Raw genomic sequence first — 21,624 nt, 5'->3', positions numbered from 1 at the left:
TGAATATGATTTAGAAAAAAGAGCTTCTGTAGTAAGACATCTGGATGTATACTGTTTAACACACAAAAACCTGGTGGGAGAACATTTTAATCTTCCTAGATAGACATTGTATTGCTGACCTAAGAATGGCAGTCCTCGAACAGAGAAGCTTCAAAGGAAGATTGCTGCACTTGAGCTCATTCAGAAATTTAGAACAATGAGCTTCCCCGGGGCAAAATAGAAACAGAGGGGTTTTATCTCTCTTCAGATGCTAATTTGCTTCCCCATAGCATTTCTCCCCTGCTCTAATCAGGCGGTTTCCATTTTACATTATATCTTTGTGTACTGACTCCCCTCTTTGCAACACCCCTCTCACCTTCAGACTGGGTTATAAGGACTCAAGGATCTCCATTCCAACTTGTATCTGATGAAGGGAGCTTTGACTCTTGAAAGCTCACACTCCGGAAATCTTGTTGCTCTCGGAGGACTTGAATCTAGTTTGTTTTATTGCCCAGGATATACTCTAAACTATTAGAACTAGAAGAGCATAAAAAAAAATCATTTCAAGCTGCCATGAAACAAAATGGCTAATGCAGAAATATCTATCAAAGGTTGGCAACTCCCCCCCCCCCCAAGCAATGTCATTTTTGTGTTAATTTCAAAACAAGTCAATACAATGTTCTTTACTGCTGGTGTCTTACTCTTTGCATACTGAGTCAAGTTTACAGAAAGAGCCAGATATGGGAGCTGGCACTGGAAACGGTTCTCTCCAGAAGTACAATTTCAGCCTCACAAAGTATATTTAAAAACCCCCATCAGATTTCAAAGTTTAAAAGTTAGATTTTTCAAATTATCTGTCTTGAATTCAACACCTGTGCCAGATGTTATATTTGGACAGCCATTTGTGGGTGAAGTACTGTCAAGTCACTTCTTACTTATGGCAACCCTGTGAATCAGCGACCTCCAAAATGTCCTATCACTGACAGCCTTGCTCAGGTCCTGCAAACTGAGGACAACCATTGCATTAGGTCTTTTCCCTTGTTGCTCTGTGGTCTATTTACTTGTTTGCTTGCATCCCTACTGTCTCCATTCCAAGGATCCCATGGGGCCCTGGAGAGTCAAGTAGACCATACTGACTTTAATAGACTGGTGGTTTGGCCAAGTATGAGGCAGCTTCAAATGTCAGTATAATCAGTGCCCCAGTGCAGACTATTTCTAGTACTCTGATTGTGCCACAGAACAGAGTCTTGTTCTGATTGTTCAGAGAGCACATGTACTTAATGGGAAAACCATGCATGGCAGTTTTTGACATTGTTGTGGGTGATAAGTTGGTTCTTAGCACTTCACACATGAACACACACACACAAAACTTCCTTATACTTAATCACAATCTGGCTCCATTAAAGTCAATATTATGTATTCATACTGGCAACAGCTCTCCAGGTTCTCAGGCAGAGGTTTTCACATAACCTACTGCTAGATCCTTTAACTGGAGATGCCAGGAATTGAGCCTGGGACCTTCTGTATGCCAAGCAGATGCTCTACCACTGAGCTATGGCCCCTCCTTATATTCTTACGTAAGTAAGCCTTATTGGATGAGTTTTTAAATGCTTTTTTATGGTGCATTAAGAGCCCCGTGGTGCAGAGTGTTAAAGCTGCAGTACTGCGGTCCTAAGCTCTGCTCGCAACCTGAGTTTGATCCCCAGTGGAAGCTGGGTTCAGGTAGCCAGCTCGAGGTTGACTCAGCCTTCCATCCTTCCGAGGTCGGTAAAATGAGTACCCAGCTTGCTGGGGGGAAAGTACAGATGACTGGGGAAGGCAATGGCAAACCACCCCGTAAAAAGTCTGCCATGAAAACATTGTGAAATCAATGTCACCCCAGAGTCGGAAACAACTGGTGCTTGCACAGGGGACCTTTCCTTTTCCTTATGGTGCATTACTCAACTTATTTTGGAATGTTGAAGAAATTGAATTTGCAACTCCTTTAAATAGTTTCATGCTTTTTCTTTTTTGCTTTTTCCCTCTAGGGTTTATTGCTGCTGACATTAAAGGTACAGGATCTTGGACTCAGTTGTATCTGATCACAGATTACCATGAGAATGGCTCCCTGTATGACTATTTGAAATCCACTACCTTAGATACAAAAGCCATGCTGAAGCTGGCATATTCGTCAGTCAGCGGATTGTGCCACTTGCACACTGAGATTTTCAGCACTCAGGGCAAACCAGCTATTGCTCACCGGGACCTCAAAAGTAAAAATATTTTGGTGAAGAAGAATGGAACTTGTTGTATAGCAGACCTGGGCTTGGCAGTTAAATTTATAAGGTGAGTACTCCAGTCTCATACAGACCTGTGAATGTGAGAAGAAACCAGTTGTTTTGGAATTGGGTGTTGAGGTTTCTGAGGGATGAAATGGTAACCATATTTGACTGCCCAAAAGTTGCAAATTGTACACTTGTAGTTATGGATTTCTTATTTGTTTTGTTATCTGATGAAGTGAGTTTTGACACTAAAAAAAAATTATACTAGGGGTGTGCAAAAAAAACCAGCAATGGTGTTTTTCAGGTTTGGGTATATTGAACCTGAAAAATGTTTGTATTTTCTGATATTTCTGCATCCCAATACTGGTATGGTATTCGGATTCAGGAAACCCAACTTTTTCCGGTCTATTATACTATAATGGAGAATCGATCCAGGGGTATTTGGGGCTCTGAGGGGGATGTTTGCCACATAGCTGTTAGTACCTCTCCTCAAATCCCCCCTCCAGTTTTAAAAAGTTTGGACCAGGAGGTCCAATTCTGTGAACCTCCAAAGAAGGTGCTCCCATCCTCCACTGCTTCCACGGTCTCTTTAAATGCCTACTCTGAGCTGCATCTGAATAAAAGATGAATAATAGTGGCAGCTGAAAAGAAACTATTTCTTTTCAGCTTAATAAAGCATAAAAAAAATACTAGTAAGGTACTGCTTACAGATCTCTCACATCATGTTTTGATCATCACATTGGGTTCTGCTGCCAGAATTCTGTGCACGCATATGGCCAGTACTTCTACCTGATTCCCACTTGGCTTTGAGCTTTCTGGGAACCCTCAAAAGTCTTAGAGGCACTAGCGTTGGGAATGACAGATCTATGAACCAAAGCTGTATGAAACCAACCCTTTCTTCATGTTCTGAACTAATGAATTTCCAGGGGTCATTTTGTAGAAAAATAGGTGGTGGAACTCGTCCTGGGATTGTTATGCAGCTGCACCTACTATTCAGTGGACAAGGAGGTGGAACTCTTAGAAGGAGGAGGTGGAACTCTCAGAAAGGTTCAGGAGCTGTGCTCCTGTGAGCTCCTGCTGAATCCAAGGCCTGAGAATTTCATTCCAAAGTGGAAGAATATACAGAAACATTAGTTGAAGGTTGGCCACTTACATTCTTTGACTCTCAAGAAATAGAGTGTGTGTGGGGGGACATCCTACTGGGTAATGCTTTTGTTTCATCATCTGCAAATTAAATTGTAAGAATATAGATTTGATTTTTAAAAAAGACCTGTGGTGAAATTAAATTAATCACTATAGAAACAACCTTCAGGGTGCATTCAAGGAGAATTTGGCCACTTCAAGGCCTGTAAATAATTTCTTCCCATTGGGCTTTCCCTTGGTCTGTTTGAAACTCGGCTGCAGTATTCACTGCCACAACAGGAAATGAGAGTGAACACTTCCAGGACTTTTGCAACCTAAGGATGCGAAGTCTACTTTAAATACAGCATCAGGTGAGGCGGCCACATCTCCTGTGGGCCTTTATGCTTAACCAGTGCTCTTTGGCACTGTGTTTTCCCCCATGCAAAGCAGATGCATAGCCTCTTTGTATGGGGAGCGGTCTCATTTCAGTGAAAGTCTGTTGCCACCACTTGTGCAGTTAGAATATTTCCTATTAAGATGGCCAGCATTCTTAGCACTCCATTTACAGGTTCTGTTTAGTGCCTACATCTCCTGCTTTTGCTCCAGTAAGCCTTCACAGGGACAGCTTATCATGCCCACACACACCTGGGGATCTAGCAGTTTGTTGTCCCACTGCTTCCCTTCCCCTGGTGCCCTCTCAGTAATGCGTTTGAGTGGGACTTATTGTGGTTACAAAGAACAAACTTCCAGCATTCAAAATAATAAGGCATTTATTAAAAGGAAAAAAAAAGGTCCACACACATGCTCTGAACAGCAGTAGATCGAGCAAGGTTACCAAGCAAAGGTGCCTGCCAGGGCTTGAGATGGGCTTTGATTGTCCTGTCCTGGCTAGATACATTTGCCTAACCAAGCCTTAAGTGCTGGGTGCCTGTGAGAGCCATCAATGAGACGGGGTGCTTGAAAACAAGTAACTGCTCTCCTGGTTCCTGTCCCAGTACTGACAGAGAAACTTCTTAGAAAAAATTTGTGAGTTTGTTGCCCCAGGATGTCAAATTTTGAAATTGAGACGTTGGAGCATTTTGATGATTTCTGATTAAAACAGTAAAGCAGGAGCTCATGTGTGAGGAAAATTGCTTTGGTGAATTTACATCTCCCAAAGTGCCAGCCCTTGCTGCCCTTGATATACAGTTCTCTGAAAGGTACATGTGTGGAGCAGATCATGTATGGGGTTTAATGCTGGCTTCCTGGCTCAGGTGTGCACTGAAATGGATCCATGCTCCACTGAAACCTATCCAGAACCCGTCTCCATTTGTTCTAGTGTTGTACGTACAAGAGAGATTTTACATGGACAAGTGGTCGCATCTGTGATCCCCACTTGCATTCTAAAATGGAACAGGCCTCGGAAGATGTGTATCAAGTGATTATTCTTATTTAGTATATGAGATTATCTGAACCCTTGAGAAGATGACTAGGAAAGAGGTTAAATAAATATATAAACAAACAAGAGAGGGACTTATAGGAGAAGGGAAATCTTATCTCCACCACCTTCTGGCTTCTCCTTTTGCTCTGACTGTAAAATGGTCCCTAGCCCAGCTGATCCTGCAAGTTTACAGAAACACCCTCTTTAGCCCTGAGTACCTCTCCTAGTGGATAGTTTTAATCTGCACAGGTTAATATACTTAGCTATTAGATATATGATGTCAAGAAGAAGACGACAACTGCAGATTTATACCCCGCCCTTCTCTCTTAATCAGAGTCTCAGAGTGGCTTACAATCTCCTGTATCTTCTCCCCCCACAACAGACACCCTGTGAGGTGGGTGGGGCTGAGAGGGCTCTCACAGCAGCTGCCCTTTCAAGGACAACTCCTGATAGCTATGGCTGGCCCATGCCATTCCAGCAGCTGCAAGTGGAGGAGTGGGGAATCAAACCCAGTTCTCCCAGATAAGAGTCCACATACTTAACCACTACACCAAACTTGCTCTCAAGCCATACATGGAACTTGAGTCTCATAAGCAGTTTTAGATGTCAAGATGGTCTGTCCAAAGAAAAAGTTGCAGCTGACTTATGGTGACCACATAGGGTTTTTAAGAAAAGAGATGTTCAGAGGTAGTTTGCCATTGCCTTCTCTGTGTAATGACTCTGGTATTCCTTGGTGGTCTCCCATCAGACTACTGACTAGGGCAGACCATGCTTTGCTTCCAAGCTATGGCAAGATTGGGCTAGCTTGGGCTATCTAGGCTGAGTCAGGAAGCTCTTAGGCTCGTCTTAAGCCTCTCTTTGCATATCTGGGCCCTGGAAAAAACTCATGTGGCTGCATTTGAGAAAATAATGTAAAAATCTAGCAATATGTCAGTACTTTCTGTTAAACTTATGCAAGAAAAACAGTCTCTCTTATTTATAGATTCATCTCCCAAGTGAGTAAATTGCACTGTTCTTGCTTTTTGGTGTCCTCCATTAATAGATGAAACACTGAAGCATTAGGAGACCAGCCACATTAAAAATACAACCTTTAAAGGCGGCTCGATTGTTATCCTCTGCATCAGAATTCCATCTTAATGCTAATGAAATCTCACAAATGTTACGCAGCATCCCCTGCTGAGTCTTCACTCTGTTGTGGTTCTGCATTTGAATGCTTAATATAGCCCCAGGCAAGTAAGCCTTCAAAAATGAATTCTTGGTTAACAGTTAAGAAGCTTTCTCAGTAAAAATCATTTCGTTAAGATTTAACTCTTACTTCTGACCTTGCAGGTAGTTAAAAGATTCCACTCACTCTCCCCCCCTCCCCCCAATCCTGTTGGTTATGAAAATGTATTAAGCATTTTTCATTGTTTGTTCCTTTCCCTTATATTCCAGTGATACAAACGAGGTGGACATCCCACCAAATACTAGAGTGGGGACTAAACGTTATATGCCTCCTGAGGTTTTGGATGAAAGCCTGAATCGGAATCATTTCCAGTCATACATAATGGCTGACATGTACAGTTTTGGGCTCATCCTTTGGGAAGTAGCAAGAAGATGTGTTTCAGGAGGTAAATGGTTAAAATGTTAAGTCTGTCTTTTTCTATCCATATACATTATTTCTATTCACCTATCTCTCTCTCTCTCTCTCTCTCTCACACACACACACACACTCTCATCTGTTTAAAAACATTGGCAGCCCTAAACATATTTATTTCCGTTTCCTTCTGCTGGGACTTATTTTATTTTTCTGCTTCTTTAAGTCCCCCTTTAGCAGCGAAGATTTATTCTCTGTTTTAATAGTCTCTTTAAAGATGCAATGCTTCATAATTGTAGTGGGAATTTGGAACTCATTTATGGGCACTTCCAGAGTTATAAACATTACTGCTAAAACAGGAGATCTCCTGTTGTTTATGTAGAAATACAATGGGGTTGATTTTTGCTTAGGTACCCTGATTAACAAAGAGATTACTTAGATTTAAGTGCAGAAAGACAGGCATTAGCAGGTGTTAGGCAGAATTAGGAAAATTACAGGGGGGAGCAAGGCAGTTCTTGTTTAAAATTAATTCCAGCGCTAAGGAGATTGGCACTTCTAAGCCGTCTTCTCCATTTTCTTCCTTTAAAAAAAAATGATATTTGCTGTATAGCTTTTTGCAGAGCTTTCCTTTAGCCCTCTAAAATGGCAATACAGAGATTTAATCTCCTAAACTTAGAGTATTTAAACAAGCAGGTTAAGTTTCACCATCACCCTGGAGAAGCTTTGGGGCAGGCATGGCTCACAGTCTGAGGCCTGTATGGAGTGCTGAACCTTGCCCAGAAGACTTGTGAAATAATAATAGAACAATTAACAGAGGAATAGTAGAGTAATAATAGAGAAATTCAATTCCTGTCTTTTACCACTGATCTACTAGAGTCTGTGAGAATTAGTAGTAATAGTTTCCAGGTCAAGAGGCGAAGGTTCTCAGCTGGCTTAAAATTAAGCCTTTTGAAGTACCCAGTAAACCCTCTGCACGCAACCATTTTGTTGTGTTGTGTTGTGTTTTTTTGTGTTGTGAAGTTCCCAGTAAACCCTCTGCACACAACCATTTTTTTTGTGTTGACTGAACATGCAGAGAGCAAGAGTGGGCCCCAGGATTCCCCATTTCTACATGATCAGCAACATATGCAAGGACACTGTATCACTTTGACTTCTTCAACTATTGCCCAATGAATATATTTCCTCAGTTGGATTTCCATCATGTGAACTTCTTGAACCCTCATGAACTTTTAATTAAGTATATTGAGGTAATTAGTTAACATATCTTTTCAGGTATTGTTGAAGAATACCAGCTTCCATATCATGACCTCGTGCCTAGTGACCCTTCCTATGAAGACATGAGGGAAATTGTATGTATGAAGAAGTTACGGCCTTCATTTCCCAACAGGTGGAGCAGTGATGAGGTAAGGAGATGGATGACTGACCTCAGAGTCACCTAGTTTAACCCAAACTGAGTTGGCTGGCTTATAGAAGGTAAAGGCATACATACATTTATTTTATTCAACTTAAGACTCACCCCTCCCCTACTAGTGCAAGGCTTGGGGCAAGGAACAACATCTTTATAATAGCAAATAATAAATTAATTATTAAATACAGTTCTTAAAATACTAATTGCAGCAAACAGATGGCACATAAGAATGCAATAAACCTAATTGGGAAAATTTGAATACATCAGATCTAAGGAAAGGCAGGAGAGAAAAGGGAGCCGAAGGGACCAATCGGATGGAGCTGCCACTCTTTTAGAAAGCTTCAGCTGTAGGCTCAGTGAAATAGCTCTGTTTTTCAGGGACGATCTCAGATGGAAGAGCATTCCACCAGTTCAGGGCTGGGGCCAAGAAAGCTCTAGCTCTAGTTGAAATTAATCATAAGCTTCTTGGTCCAGGAATCATCAGTAGATCTTTATCAGGTGACCATCATGCTCTTGGAGGGGAGTGTTTCGGGAGAGGTGGTCTCAAAGGTATGTCAGTTCCAGACTTTAGGGCTTTAACCAACACATTGAACTTGACCCGGTATTCAATCTGGAGTCAGTGCAGCTGACGGAGCACCAGTTGGATGTGGGCTTTAGCTGGAGTTCCAGTAAGAACTTGTGCCACTGTACTCTGGACCAGCTGAAGTTTCTGGGTCAGTCTCAGAGGTAGCACTCATGGAGCAAGTTGTAGTGATCTAGTCCGGAGGTGACCATTGAATGGATCATTGCAGCCAAGTCAGGGTGAGATAGGAAGGGAGCCAGTTGCTGAGCCTCAAGCAGTTGTAAGAACGCCAGCTTAGCAACATTTGTGATCTGTGCCTCCATTGGCAGGCACATTGTCAAGAGTTGGGAGTTGGCACTTTGAGCACTGTGTGCAGGGAAGGGTGGAATATAAATTTAAACATGAAATCAACAGAATAAAGCCACAGGATTTCCATCTTTGATGGATTTAATTTCAGTCAGCTCTGTTTCAACCAGCCAACCACAATCCCCAAACCCTCTGCCAGGTTTCCAGGGGTAGTGTCCAGCTGGCCATCTATCAACAGATGTAGCTGGGTGTCATCCACATACTGATGACAACCCAGCCCAAATCTCTGCACCAACTGAAACTCTCCTGTAGTGTCACCCTCTGTGACACTTCAAGGTTGCCCCTCATATCCCTATGTTGATGAGGCAGTGGGTCAGTAGGTCATGAACTACTGTATCAAACACCAGTGCTGACCTACCTTGATCCAGATGTCTATGGAGATCATCCTTGAGGGCAACCAGTGCCATCTCCATCCTCTAGCCATGGCAGAAGCCAGATTGGAATGGGTCTAGGGCCAGTGTATCATCCAGGAAAGCATGGGGTTGTTCTGCTGTTGCTCCCTCTTTACCCAGGAATGGAAGGTTCAATACTAGGCAGTAGTTGGCCTGATCAAAAGGATCTAAGGATGTTTTCTTTAACAGCATCCATACTATCTCCTCCTAAACTTCCTGGGAAGTCCCCTGTACCCAGGGACAGATTTATAATGTCTGTGGGGGCGGGGGGGGGAGCTTATTCAGTCTTTGCTGGCCTTTTCCAGCCATGATGGACATGGATCTAAGAGGCAAATAGTAGGCTTCACAGCACTCAGGATCATATCAACGTCACTTTATTTAAGATCATCTTGGGAGAGTCAGCTGAATTGGTCCAGTATGGGACCTGAAGATCACCAAGGGGTCTCCAGTTCTCTTCCCACAGATCTGGAAATGGTCACCTGCAGGGGGGAAAGGGACCAGCTTTGTATATGGGAGACATGCAGAGGAAAATAAGCACCCGATAAACAGTTTTCTGATTGCAGTGTCTTAATGCTGTTGAAATAACACCTTGATGCTGCAGGTTAAATTTTACAGCTTCAGTATTTACAATCAGGATATTAATGTATTTGCTTTATCCCTGCTGTCTCCTCCTTAAAAAGTAGGTCAACATATTGATCTGCCCTTTAAAGCCGCATTTCTATCTATAGGTTGTTAGTGAGAGCCAGAATACTTAAATGTTTTAAATCCACCGGAATTTGCTTTGGTTCTTGGCTGGCAGAAAATAGCAACTCAGGATTTAGAGTGGACATGTGCCAAAGACCTTTTCTGCTTGAGGGGAAGTCTTGTGGATGTCTTTTGCTGAGTCTCTTGACTGAATTTTTACTTAGGAACAATGAGGTAGTCGTTAGCATTTAGATTCTTCTAGTCCAGTTGCTTCTTAATCATTGGATCTCTTGAACCAGGCAAATGTTTTTGGTCACCGTGACACTGTGTTCTTCTCTAAGCTTCTAGCACATGTGGACTGACCATGCCTGAGCTTTAGAGGGCAGGATGTTACATGTGATAGGCATATTTCTTTATTAGATTTTACCCTGCCTTTCCCTACCAAAAGCTGCCAACAGTATATGTTGTTTCACAGGAACATATGAAGCTTCTTTATGTCAAGTCGGACCACTGTTCCATCTATCACAGTATGGCATACTCTGATTGGCAGTGGCTCTTTATGATCTTCAGCATAGTTGTAACACTAGTTAACCGAGATCCTTTTAACTGGAGATACCAGGGACTGATCCTGGAACATTTGGAATGCAAGCAGGCACTCTAGTGTTGACCCACCATATCCTTACCTCTGTTTTAATCCTTAGAACAAGTTTGTGGGTTACATTAGGATGAAAGATAGTGACTGCCTGAGGAAACCCTTACTAGTATAGTGGGGGTTTCAGTTTGGTCCCCCCATTGTGATCCAACACTCCATGGGTTCCCATAAATTTATATATGTATTTATTTACAAAATGTATATCCCATCTTTTGGGCCAAACAGAGTCACTGAGGCAACTAACGAATAAAAACAGAACATTAGAAAACACATTCTAAAAATCAATAAAACAATCATAAAACCCAGTAATTTAAACATAGGGCAGAAAGAAAAGGTCATTAAGGGAACACCAAACCAAACAAACAAACAAAAATTCACCTACCAGTGGAACAGTGATGGAGAGGGTAATAGATGAATGTTCTGAGGGAGGGAGTTCCACAGTTTTAGGACCACAATCAAGAAGGCCTGTGTAAACTAAGAAGGTAAGGGCACTCCAAGCAGGGCCACATATGATGATTGCAGTAATGGTTGAATAGGTTTAAATAAATAGTAGGAAGTAGAAGTGCCAGTCCTCCCACGTTCTTGCCATCTGGTACCTTGACTGCTGGTAGAAGGAGAGGAGGAGGTGCACATGCCAGCATCACACTGGCGAGTTTTTTCAGGTCACCACATCACTTTCTTTACTGGAGTTGACATAAGCATGTTGGCACAACATTCAGGTGCCAGACCCCACCCTGCATTTCTTCCAGGAGGTTGCCAGTTGCAACCTGGCAATCATACAAGGAAGCCAGGAAGTCAGACTAGATAACCATTAAGATTTGTGACTCTTCAGGAGCCTCCATGATCGCTGGTGTACAACATGGAAAAGCTAGCATCTGAGTATTTTCGTACTGTTGGATTTGTAGCGTGGTGTGTACCAGTCTTGCAAAACAGTTACACATCCCTGTGTGTGGTATTCAGCCCCCAATGATAAACTTTTAGTATCGACAGCCTCTCTGTCAAAGGGACAGTGAAAGCCCACGCACAAGTCTTTCCCCCCCATGTGCATCTTACCATTTCCCACCATTTGTAAATGCATATAGGAAATGGCTTCTCAAATCTGTACTGGTATTTTCCTTTAGGGGAAGGAGGAAGTTGTCTGAACACTTTCCACTGAGAATTTATAATGAAGGAAAATTGTGTTTTGGAATCAGTGGACCCGTAATTGATGTACCGCAGACAGATCTGCCGACAGTTATGGCGATGCTATGCAGAGGTCATTAATCTTGTTAAGTGGTACAGTGTAATGCTATTATTGTAGGAGACAGCTGTGATTTGGGAATAGCTGTCTTCACTTAAGTATTCTGCAATTAGATTTTAAAAAGACTTAAATGGCAAGAGTTGTAAACAATTTTGAGTGTGTGGGTTGTGGGGGGGAAGGGCCTAGGGAAGGATTAAGAAACCTATACCAAAGCAGATGGTGAAAATTTGGTATTTGGGGCATTTATGCCCTGAATTAGAGCTATCCTTGCTGCCCAAAACTACTGACTACAGTAGGACCCCATGACACTTGATAATGTACTCTCAAGGTCACTCTGTTGTGTTCTTCAAAATGTTCAGAATTTGGCAGGAAAGCATATTGTGCGTAACCTGCCTAGCCAAATGAGCTATATCTGGCTCTTTCTGTATCTATACAGAGCCTGCTTCGGCGGGGAGGGTGGGATATAAATACGAAGAATAAATAAATAAATAGTTCCCAAAGAAGGGCTTACCTCCCGAAGAGGCATCTGGTAAACACATTTGCTCAACTGCTGGATTGCAATTCAGTAGCACCTTAGAGACCAACACAATTTGGGGGAATGTGAGCCTTTGAGAGTCAGATCTGACAAAGGGAGCTTTGATTCCCAAAGGCTCATAAACCCCCTCCCCAATCTTGTTGGTCTCTAAGGTGCTAAGGGACGCAAATCTAGCTCTTCTACTGCAGATAAATAGACATGGCCAAAAGGAGACTGTGAAGCTGCGTCACAGGGGTGTGGGTCTCATCCTGCTAGTGTAACATATGAATGGTGGCATATTTTGGTGAAGTGAATAAATAATAGACATTGTTCTTCTAGAATGAACACATGAAGCTGCCGTATATCGAATCAGACCCATCAAGGCCATTGTTGTCTATTCTAACTAGCAGTGGTTCTCTAGGGTCTCAGGTCACTTTCACACCACATACTACCTGATTCTTTTAACTGGAGATACCAGAGATTGAACCTGGGACATTCTGCATGCCAAGCAGATGCTCTATTACTGAGGTGTGGCCCCTGTCCAAATGGAATGCTTTAAAATGCCCAAATGTGGAGCAGTGCAACCTCCAAACAAGCAGCACAGATACTCTTGGGGGGAGGGAGGTAGTCTGTTTATTTTTTCAAGATGTGAATTTATCCTTGAAAAGACACAACCAGACTTCAGTCCCATAACTCTTTTCAGCTAATCCTAGTTTCTAGTCCAGGCAAGCTCAATATTTATTGTCAATTTTGGTCCTCAGTTGGCCCTCTAAGAGTAAAGTTGTCCTCTAATCCAGCAGTTCCCAACCTATGGTGACCCACAAGTCAAAATTTACTTGGTATGGTGACACATCCAGGGCTGGCCCAAGTTTTTTTGGTAGTCTAGGCAAACTATGACCTTGGCACCCATCTAGTTCAGCATTCTGTTTTTTGCAGTGGCTAACCAAATGTTTTTGAGGAACTAACCATAAAACAAAGGGTACAGCTGCCACCCCTGTGAACTCCAAGCTAGTGGCTTTCTGACATACACAGCCTTTGAATATGGAAGCTAGATTCCACCTTTTGACCACCTCTTCTTCTCCATCATTCCCTCTAACTCCACTAACATTCTTACTCCAATGACTGCCCTGATGCTCTTAACTTGATCAGCATGTATATGCAGTAAAGACAAAAATACCAACTTAATGTATGACATGAAAGAAGCTCTTTCCAGGGGTCAGATCTTGGTTTCCAAGATACAAAAGAGAGCAATGGAAAGGGTAAGGGTAGCCATTAGGGTGGGCTGACCTACAGCCCACTTTCAGAGGCTGCACAACCCATTTTTGGGTTGTGATCACAAGCTGGGAAACACTTCTCTCTTCCATATAGTCCCTCGGGCCTGAATCAGCTCCAGCTCTTGGATTGTCTACTGGTCTTCATTGATTCGGTGGGTAGAAACAGAACAGAATTCAAGTCCAGTGGCACCTTTAAGACTTAACAAGTTATCTACATATGAGCAGTCTAATGTGTGCATACATGAATATGTCTGTCACGTCCAGCATCTAGAAATGAGATCAGGGGCTGACATTGAGGGGCAGCATCACTGGGCAGGTGCTGGGGAATTGCAGTGCCCCTCCCATTCTGCAGGCAGAAGCAGGGGGAAAGTGGAGACCAGGGAGCCGGTGGGAAGCTAAAACTTTACACAACAGGTTGCAGCTGCCTCCCTGAGAGAGACAGGCAGGTGAGTGAATGAATGATGAGCACTGCTGTTCCTAGCAGCTATATGGTTGCTTGCCGGCTCAGCTGCCTGAGCTGCCATTTACACACAGCAGACTGTCACTAGTTCATCTGTAACACTGAGCATTGTGGGAAGATGGAATCCTCTCCCTTGAAGAGATATCTACTCTGCCAGATGCAGCAGCATCCATAGCTACTCAGATAGAAAAGTTGGCAGTGGTGAAGTTGGAAGGGGACAACACCACCAGTGAATCATGAGTAGGAGATGCCTCTTGCATGTGGCAGACCTGGCCCAAAGTGGAGGAGGCGCAGTCCTGATTGGGAATGTAGCGTAGGGCTTTAAAGAACCTTTAACTAAAGTTACCATGTAACTGGCATGGGGATTAACACAAGAAGAGCCCTGCTAGATCAGGCTGGTGGTCCATTTTTGCCAGCATCCTGTCTCGCAGAGTGGTCAGACAGTTACTGTGGAGGGCCAGCTACATGGCATAGAGGCCAAGGCCTTCTCCAGATGTTGTCTCCTGGTATTCAGAGGGTGTGGTTGGCACTGGATGAAATCTTGCCAGGGTCTCCATGGGTCACCCATGGCTGGTCCTGGGTGGGTCAAGCAGCATGGGTGGAATGCTGAATGCTTATGGGACCTTGCCTTATATCAAGACTACAAGCATTGAAGGTACCAACAGAACTACAGTGCTTTTTTCTATGCACAAGTGAATATTATGATTTTAGTGAATATTGTTCATAACGTTCAATGTGTAAGTTATAGTCAACAATGATAATAATCTTTCTTTCTTTCTTTCTTTCTTTCTCTTTCTTTCTTTCTTTCTTTCTTTCTTTCTTTCTTTCTTTCTTTCTTTCTTTCTTTCTTTCTTTCTTTCTTTCTTTCTTTCTTTCTTTCTTTCTTTCTTTCTTTCTTTCTTTCTTTCTTTCTTTCTTTCAGTGCTTAAGGCAGATGGGCAAACTCATGACGGAATGCTGGGCTCACAACCCCGCTTCCCGGCTCACAGCTCTGCGAGTAAAGAAAACACTTGCCAAAATGTCAGAGTCACAGGACATTAAACTCTGATTCAGATGACAAAAGGCACCTCTTTTGCTAAAGCTCATAAAAATGGACTTTCCTTCATGTTTCCAAGAGACAGGAAGAGGAATGACAAGCCTTTGTTAATATCAACCTTGAATGCAGTCCTTCATCCAAAAGCCTCTGTATGGTGACACAGAAAGCTTTTCTGGAGCTCCAAGAAGGATCGTACCAACACCTGCTTCAAGATGATGCATGCTGCTTTCTATGGAAGCCCATAATAATATTATTATTATGACTATTATTATTTGGATTGTTTAAATTTTATGAAAATGAACCTTCGAAATACAAAAGTACAAAAAGAATTATATTGTTACATTAAAAGGGGAGAATCAAAAGAAATCTCATCTGAAGTTTAAAGCAAAGTGGCAATTATTTCCCATTGAGTTATTGCACTCCACAACAAAGTACCTGCTGTGTTCTGAAATGAAAGGAAGGTACAATAGAAACAGGCTTACCTGCTAGTTGCATTTGATGTAAATTTGATGCATTTGATGTAAATTGTATCCAAAGTTATGTGAGTTGCTGTTAAGCAGTATGGCTCATACAGTCTTGCTCTGCTGATGTCCCCTGTGCATTAGACTCTTCAAACTAATGGCTGTACCTTTGGAGCACCCTCAGTCAGTTCCAGGGTTCTTGTGCAGGAGATGTGCTGCCCAGGGGGATATGGCCAGAGCCTGGCATTCTCAGATCTTTAAAGCCGCGGACCAGCAGGGGGAGGTAAAATGTCAGGAAGATAATTAAAACATGAAGTAAGCGTCAATATTTTCAAAAATACACACTCCTTCCCGTTTGTTATTCTCATTCCTGTTTGTTTTAAAGAAGAGTTTTTGTGAGTTATTGCAGAAGGAGCATCATGTTTTCAATAGCTTGCTTCATTTTTGCTCTTGCCCAGATTCCTACTGAGTTTCTAGAAAGAGGAGAACCTACCTGAACTTTAAAAAAAATATTCTTATATTATTTTCTAAACAAATTGGTATATTGTTGATTTATCTCTCTGTAATTGTATTCATAGACACACCCTATTATTTGGGCTGGAATCCCGAGAATTGTAAGGATGTTTCTCTGCACGCACCTAATACTTTTTTTGGAGGGGGGGGTTCCCTTCCTTCAGCAGCCCCCATGCTTCCAAATGGCTACGCATGAGTGGTACACAAGTCTGAAGCTTGAAGGAAAAGTCCAAAAGGCACACATATGGGGCTGTTTTGGTTCCCACTTGCTTGAGAATCTCCTGTGCCATCATTGATAATTCTTTCTTGAGGATCTTGTGTTTTTTCTGATATAAAGTTGCCCAGTTAAAAATATGCCTGTAAAGTACAAGCCCTACCCCAGTTATATTGAAATTGCAATATTTTTTTAACGTATTTCTGAAATGAACATGCGTGGCTAACCATGCTAGAAGGTTTTTTTAGTATGTCTAGAATTTTTGGTGTAAAGTCCACCAGATTGGCTGTTGAGCAGTTTTGGTGCTCACATTGGACTGGGGTCGAGAATGTGAACTGGGGTCCAAGTGTAAACAGGGTTGGAAAGATGAGGTTTTGAAAAGGGAACATTCTTATTTGAGGGACCTTTTGTAATGACTGTTATGCCTCTAGGGGTCACTGTGCGGCTTCTGATTCTGAAAGTTCTGGTGTCTGTAGAGAAAGAAGAGAAAAAGCTGCAGGTTAGATTCCAGAAGTATAGCTATCAGGCATTCTCCCCTGCTTTGCAAAGTTAGTGGACATCAAAGGTTTAAAAATATTGGGGATAGAGCAGTGTGTATGAAGTGAAACACTTTGGTGTGATAAGCTGGAAGTGGGGGGAATGTAATTGGTAGTTAGAGCTTGTTTCAGACTCTGACTTCACAGAGGAATACTGATATGTATTGGATGTTTGCTTACTCTAGTCTTTTACAGGGAAGACTTTGGGTGCTAGTAAGGCATTTCTGTACCCTCTGGCAGCGGCCCTACGATAAAGATTTGTTCAAGAACAGTCATGAACCTTCCCTCTGCTTGTGAATCTGAAGAGACCTACAACTACATTCAGTTAAGCATGGGAGAATCTCATTGATTTGGGGCTAATATATAGGCTATGCTGTGGGCAATTTGACTGGTGAAGCTATTAGTTGCTGCTACATGTACATTTCTGTTCCAAAGCAGAAGTCAATCATGCACAGAGCCAGCTTCTTCTTAAGATACATTCTCCTCCTCTTGGGTGCCTTACATCTTAACAGCTAGTACCATAAATTCCCAGTGCTATGATTGGTGATTAGCTAATGGAGGCTAAGAAAAGCCCAAAGAGATTTTGACCTGGCTGCGATTGAAAACAAGATGACCCATTTAGGATTTTGCTATATGATAAAAGTGTGTTCCCTGGTTCTGCTCTTTTACTGAACAGTTCCAGCATTCAAGACAAAACCACAAAAGTGGGTTTTTCCCCCTAATTCAGTTAAAAACAAAATGCCCCATTCTATCCCATTACGTTGCTGTAATTCTTGCATAGTTTCATCCAGACATAGTTACCCTGATTCACTTGGGCAGCAGTAAATGACAGAAATCTGTCAAGATAATGCATGCTGCTTTCTATGGAAAGAGATACAGTGAAGTTCATGGTCAGTTATGAAAGATACTTAAATAACTGCTGAGTGATGAAAGTATTTTCAGCATATGCTTGAGAGTTCTCAAGGCAACAGAACAGAGTCAATGAGTCAAAGCCTATGCTGTACCAAACACATGAAGTCATGTTACCAAAAACTGTGGGCATCCTCAGTTATGTTGTCATCATCCTTTCCTTGCCATAGAAATTCCCTACTGTATCTTCCTGTACCTTTGTAGTTCAGATTTGAGAAGAACCAGAAAAAAAGAGAAACACCAGAAGGCACAGGTTTTGCCAATTATGATAAGCTAAAAGATGATATATTCTGAGATCCTCTCACTCTGATTCTGGTTTCTGAGAAAACTGGTTCTTACCTGCAGGCAATATCTTCTTGGAATATGGTAAAATGCGGATAGTTTCATGTTGCTGTTCAGTGCGTGATAAAGCTTGCTTTCTGCTCGTCCAGTTTGCAGCTGATATTAACCAAGCCATTTCAGCTTCTCAAAAGTGATTTAGCAGTGGTGAAATAAGTAGGTGATGAAAAATGAACTTGCAATTAACCAGCTGGAAGATTGCATTGCCATCAGCTGAACTGTGACAGGAAATCAAATTAATCCACATTTTACATTCCAAGAATTCTTCAGAGTCCTGAAATCATAATTTCCCACAAAAATAAGTAGGCACGTTAAACCAAATCCTTTTTTTTGTTGTTGTTGTTAGAGGCCTGTGTATTTTAGGCTTTCTGTTGTTATAACTTGAGACAGTTTCTTCAGAGAACACAAAGCAAAGTTTCAAAAGGATGAGAGTTTCTTCAGAACACAAAGCAAAGTTTCAAAAAGATGGCCTTATAGCTCCAAGTTTCTGAATTTCCATATTATTTCAAGATGCAAAAGTGTTTCATTTACAGCCACCAAAATAAAGGCAAGATGCCAGCTGGTAGGCCATATCACTTTTTCTTCTGTTCAGGCTTGCATTTAAAAAAAAATATGTGTGCGTTTATAGAGATATAATTTTGAGTTGGGAGTCTGGAGCTACTCCATTTATATGGATTAAGGGTAAAATATTACAGATGATAAAGCACTAAATAAAACCTATTTATTTGTGAAAACTTGTAGCTGACAATTCACAATGATGGTGTGATATGGGGAAAATGGGACATTAGCAGTGAAATGACAAGGGCAGAATAAAATCTTTTTGTTTGCTTCAGTTTTTATAGAAAACTTGAAGGGTCATTTTCTGTTTCTCTAACTAAACAAAAAGTTATGCATTGTGGATATCTGAATGGACAGTCTGCATTCACACAAAAATCTGGTTGGTTCATGACACATGTGCTTCCTTCCTCCTCCTTTGACATGCAGAGCTGAAGTGCAACTCTTTTTGCATTCAGGGGAATCTTTGTCTAACCACTATTTGCATTTACATCTTATTTGGACTGCATGAAAAAAAAATATATTGTAAGCCTTGTTTAGAATCCTGGCTGGTAGACAAGGTACAACCAACTAGCATTAAACCATTGTTTAGAATCTAATTGTTGAGGTGAGAAATAAACCCCAGTTTGTTAAAGTCAACCCAGTGCTGATCTTGCAACAAGCTCTGGTTTCTTTCATACCAGGTGATTTTAAATAGGTCCATTTGCAAAAGAAAGAAGGAGGAAGCCTGCAAGTCTGGGAACCAACTAGGCTTACCATGAACTAACTGCTGTTTGTGCAATTTGAATGCAGCTGCCGTCTCCATCTGTGGTTTGGTTTTAGCACTATTGTGTGACTTACCACAGTTCTACTCATGCAGATAGGCAAGCTCTTTTCCAGTTAACTGATTTTCATTCACATTTGTGAGGGCCAGTTAAGTGATGTCATTTCCTGCTGGTTATTATGCTCAGAATAATGACCTGACACCCTACTTCAGACCATCAAAGCACTGTCAAAGTTAATGGTTATACATGGGTACTTTGGAAGAGATCATGTAACAGAAGTTTGAAAAAAGTTTTCAGGGGAATGTAAAGCAAAACATTTCTGTGAATGGGAGGTATGGTGAGAAGAGAAAGCTTCAAGAAGGAGGATTATCTGGCTACTATTAGCCCTTTGCTAGCACAGCACAAGTTATTTCTTTTGAAGAAAAGTTGGCAATGTAATTTTTTTTTATTATAATGATTTGTGTTCTTTTTTGAGAACCAGTGCCTTATTCAATCTGTAAATAGTATAACTGTAAAAACTAGGGAACAAGCCTATGTTGTAATTGTTGGAGATGGTATATGTCTGTTTTAACATTCCCCAATAAAATGTTTTCAGTTCCCCTTTAAAATATGAGCTTTCTTTTCAAATAGTTTGGCTTCTTTGAATCCTGTAGCATTATTTAACATCCATATATGTTTTGATTGTGAAATGCAGATTTATGAAACCACTGCCCAAGACAGAACTGCACCATTGTTTTCAGTATTTTGCACTAGCATCAAATAAGAACTGGTGGATGATCTGGTCTATTTCTTCTAGCTTTTATCGTCCTTTCTCACAACAGCTGTCACAGGTTGAAACCAAGGTATGGATTGTAGCACTCCAGCTGCTTTCATGTATGTTTGCCTCTAGTCTGCTGCCATGTTGGAAGTAGTACAGTGCAAGAGAGCCAAGGAGGGTTATTAGTCCTCACCCTGTGTCATAATGAGGCCCTCAGGTCTTCCACCTCCTCTCCAGGATCTCATGGTATTCTGCTATTTGTGGCATCCATGAAAAAACAGGGACTGCAAGTTCATTGCCTATCCCCCACCATTCAAATTTATGGTTCCTTCAGAGCCTCAAGTGCTGCTGGCCTCAAGGGATTAATGTCACCTCTCCCAGTGTGGAGTTTAGCTTCATAGTCTACAGCAGTGACAGGTTACCCCTCAGAGAACCAAATGATTTGTGAGAACAAGAGGAGAGAACAAAGTAGGGCCCTGCAAAAAATCATGGGAGTAAGTACCGATTTGAGAATCCCACTCATCATATTTCACAGGTGCTTTGAACAAGGGGATTCTTCCTCTAACCCCCTTTCCCTCAGTTTGCTGATGTTTTGTAGCATCAGTTAACTCAGTAGCAGCTGTCATCATCCCATGCTTTATGTGGCATTTTCAATTTTGATTAGGCATTTTCTAACCTAATGTCCCCTTGTTCTTTTATTGTTTTCCAAATTTCTGCAAACGTGGGGAATCCTGAGTGGCCAGTTCCTGTGGTGGCCCTGCTTAGGTGGCTTTCATTGTCCATACAGAGACCAGCAGAGGCTAACAGAATGCTAGAGATTCAAGCAAACAGATGAAGAATTCCATTTGAATTGAGGTACACTGAAAACGTGAACCTATAAAGTTCACTTTCAAATGTACTTTTAAAAAATGATGTAAAGGATTTCACTTTAGAATATTTCCCAGTACAGTGGAGTAGAAATTTCCCAAGTTCACAACCCACACTGATGGGGACTCTGCTTAAGCTTTGGGGAATGTAATAAAACTTATTGCACTCCACAATGAAGTGGACACTTAATAGGTTGGAAATAGCAAAGTCCCATTTCTTAGCCCAGCTACCATGTCCCTTAGACTTAGAAGAGCCCTGGGAAAGTTGGTGTTAAGCTGGGAAAGTTGTATGAGCCCTGGGAAAGTTGGTGTTAAGCTTGCATTCAGAGGGCCTGTAGCAGTAATGTTTAGCATATTTCTCACTGATCTGAAGGAGCATATTTTATGGGTGCATTTTAAAATTGATCACCTGCTGCTACAGGCAGCTACAGTTTTTATCTTCTATTTAACTACTATATTTTGTTGTATTTTTCTATTGCCAAGAGTCACTTCATGTTTCAACCATGTTTTGACAGCAGTTTAATGTTGTTGCATAGGAAGGACAGGTCTGCATAATGGACGAAACACATCAATCCAAGCATCAAGCCCCAGTGTGGCATATTCATTGGGAAGACTGGATTCCCAGTCTTCTGGTTTCTTTGCCTTGTGTTACAAGCTGCTTCTAGGTGAGGTGAGCATTTTGTAGGGGTGGGGGTGGAATACACATATCCCGCCCTGAGCCACTCGTGGGAAGGGCGGGATATAAATTCTAAATAAATAAAAAA

General features: G+C 41.7%; 1 protein-coding gene across 3 annotated transcripts in view; it reads left to right on the top strand.

Moving 5' to 3' along the window:
• Positions 1-19,845, top strand: part of BMPR1B (bone morphogenetic protein receptor type 1B) — a 232,440-nt gene extending 212,595 nt beyond the window's left edge. For 2 of the 3 annotated variants that reach the window (XM_060247045.1, XM_060247046.1), the window contains 4 exons: positions 2,007-2,304; positions 6,217-6,392; positions 7,631-7,761; positions 14,833-15,312. In XM_060247045.1, coding sequence (XP_060103028.1) covers positions 2,007-2,304; positions 6,217-6,392; positions 7,631-7,761; positions 14,833-14,958 — 731 coding nt within the window. In that variant the 3' untranslated portion in view covers positions 14,959-15,312. Of the gene's footprint in view, positions 1-2,006; positions 2,305-6,216; positions 6,393-7,630; positions 7,762-14,832; positions 17,313-17,634 lie in introns of those variants that run through there. The other variant, XR_009555817.1, reaches the window with a different exon arrangement.
• The last annotated feature ends 1,779 nt before the right edge of the window (positions 19,846-21,624 follow it).

Source organism: Heteronotia binoei, chromosome 9 (genome assembly GCF_032191835.1).
Source record: "Heteronotia binoei isolate CCM8104 ecotype False Entrance Well chromosome 9, APGP_CSIRO_Hbin_v1, whole genome shotgun sequence".
In the NCBI taxonomy this organism is placed as follows: domain Eukaryota; kingdom Metazoa; phylum Chordata; class Lepidosauria; order Squamata; family Gekkonidae; genus Heteronotia; species Heteronotia binoei.
The sequence above is the reverse complement of the archived record's forward strand: the minus strand, read 5'-3'. Positions and strand labels throughout refer to the sequence as shown.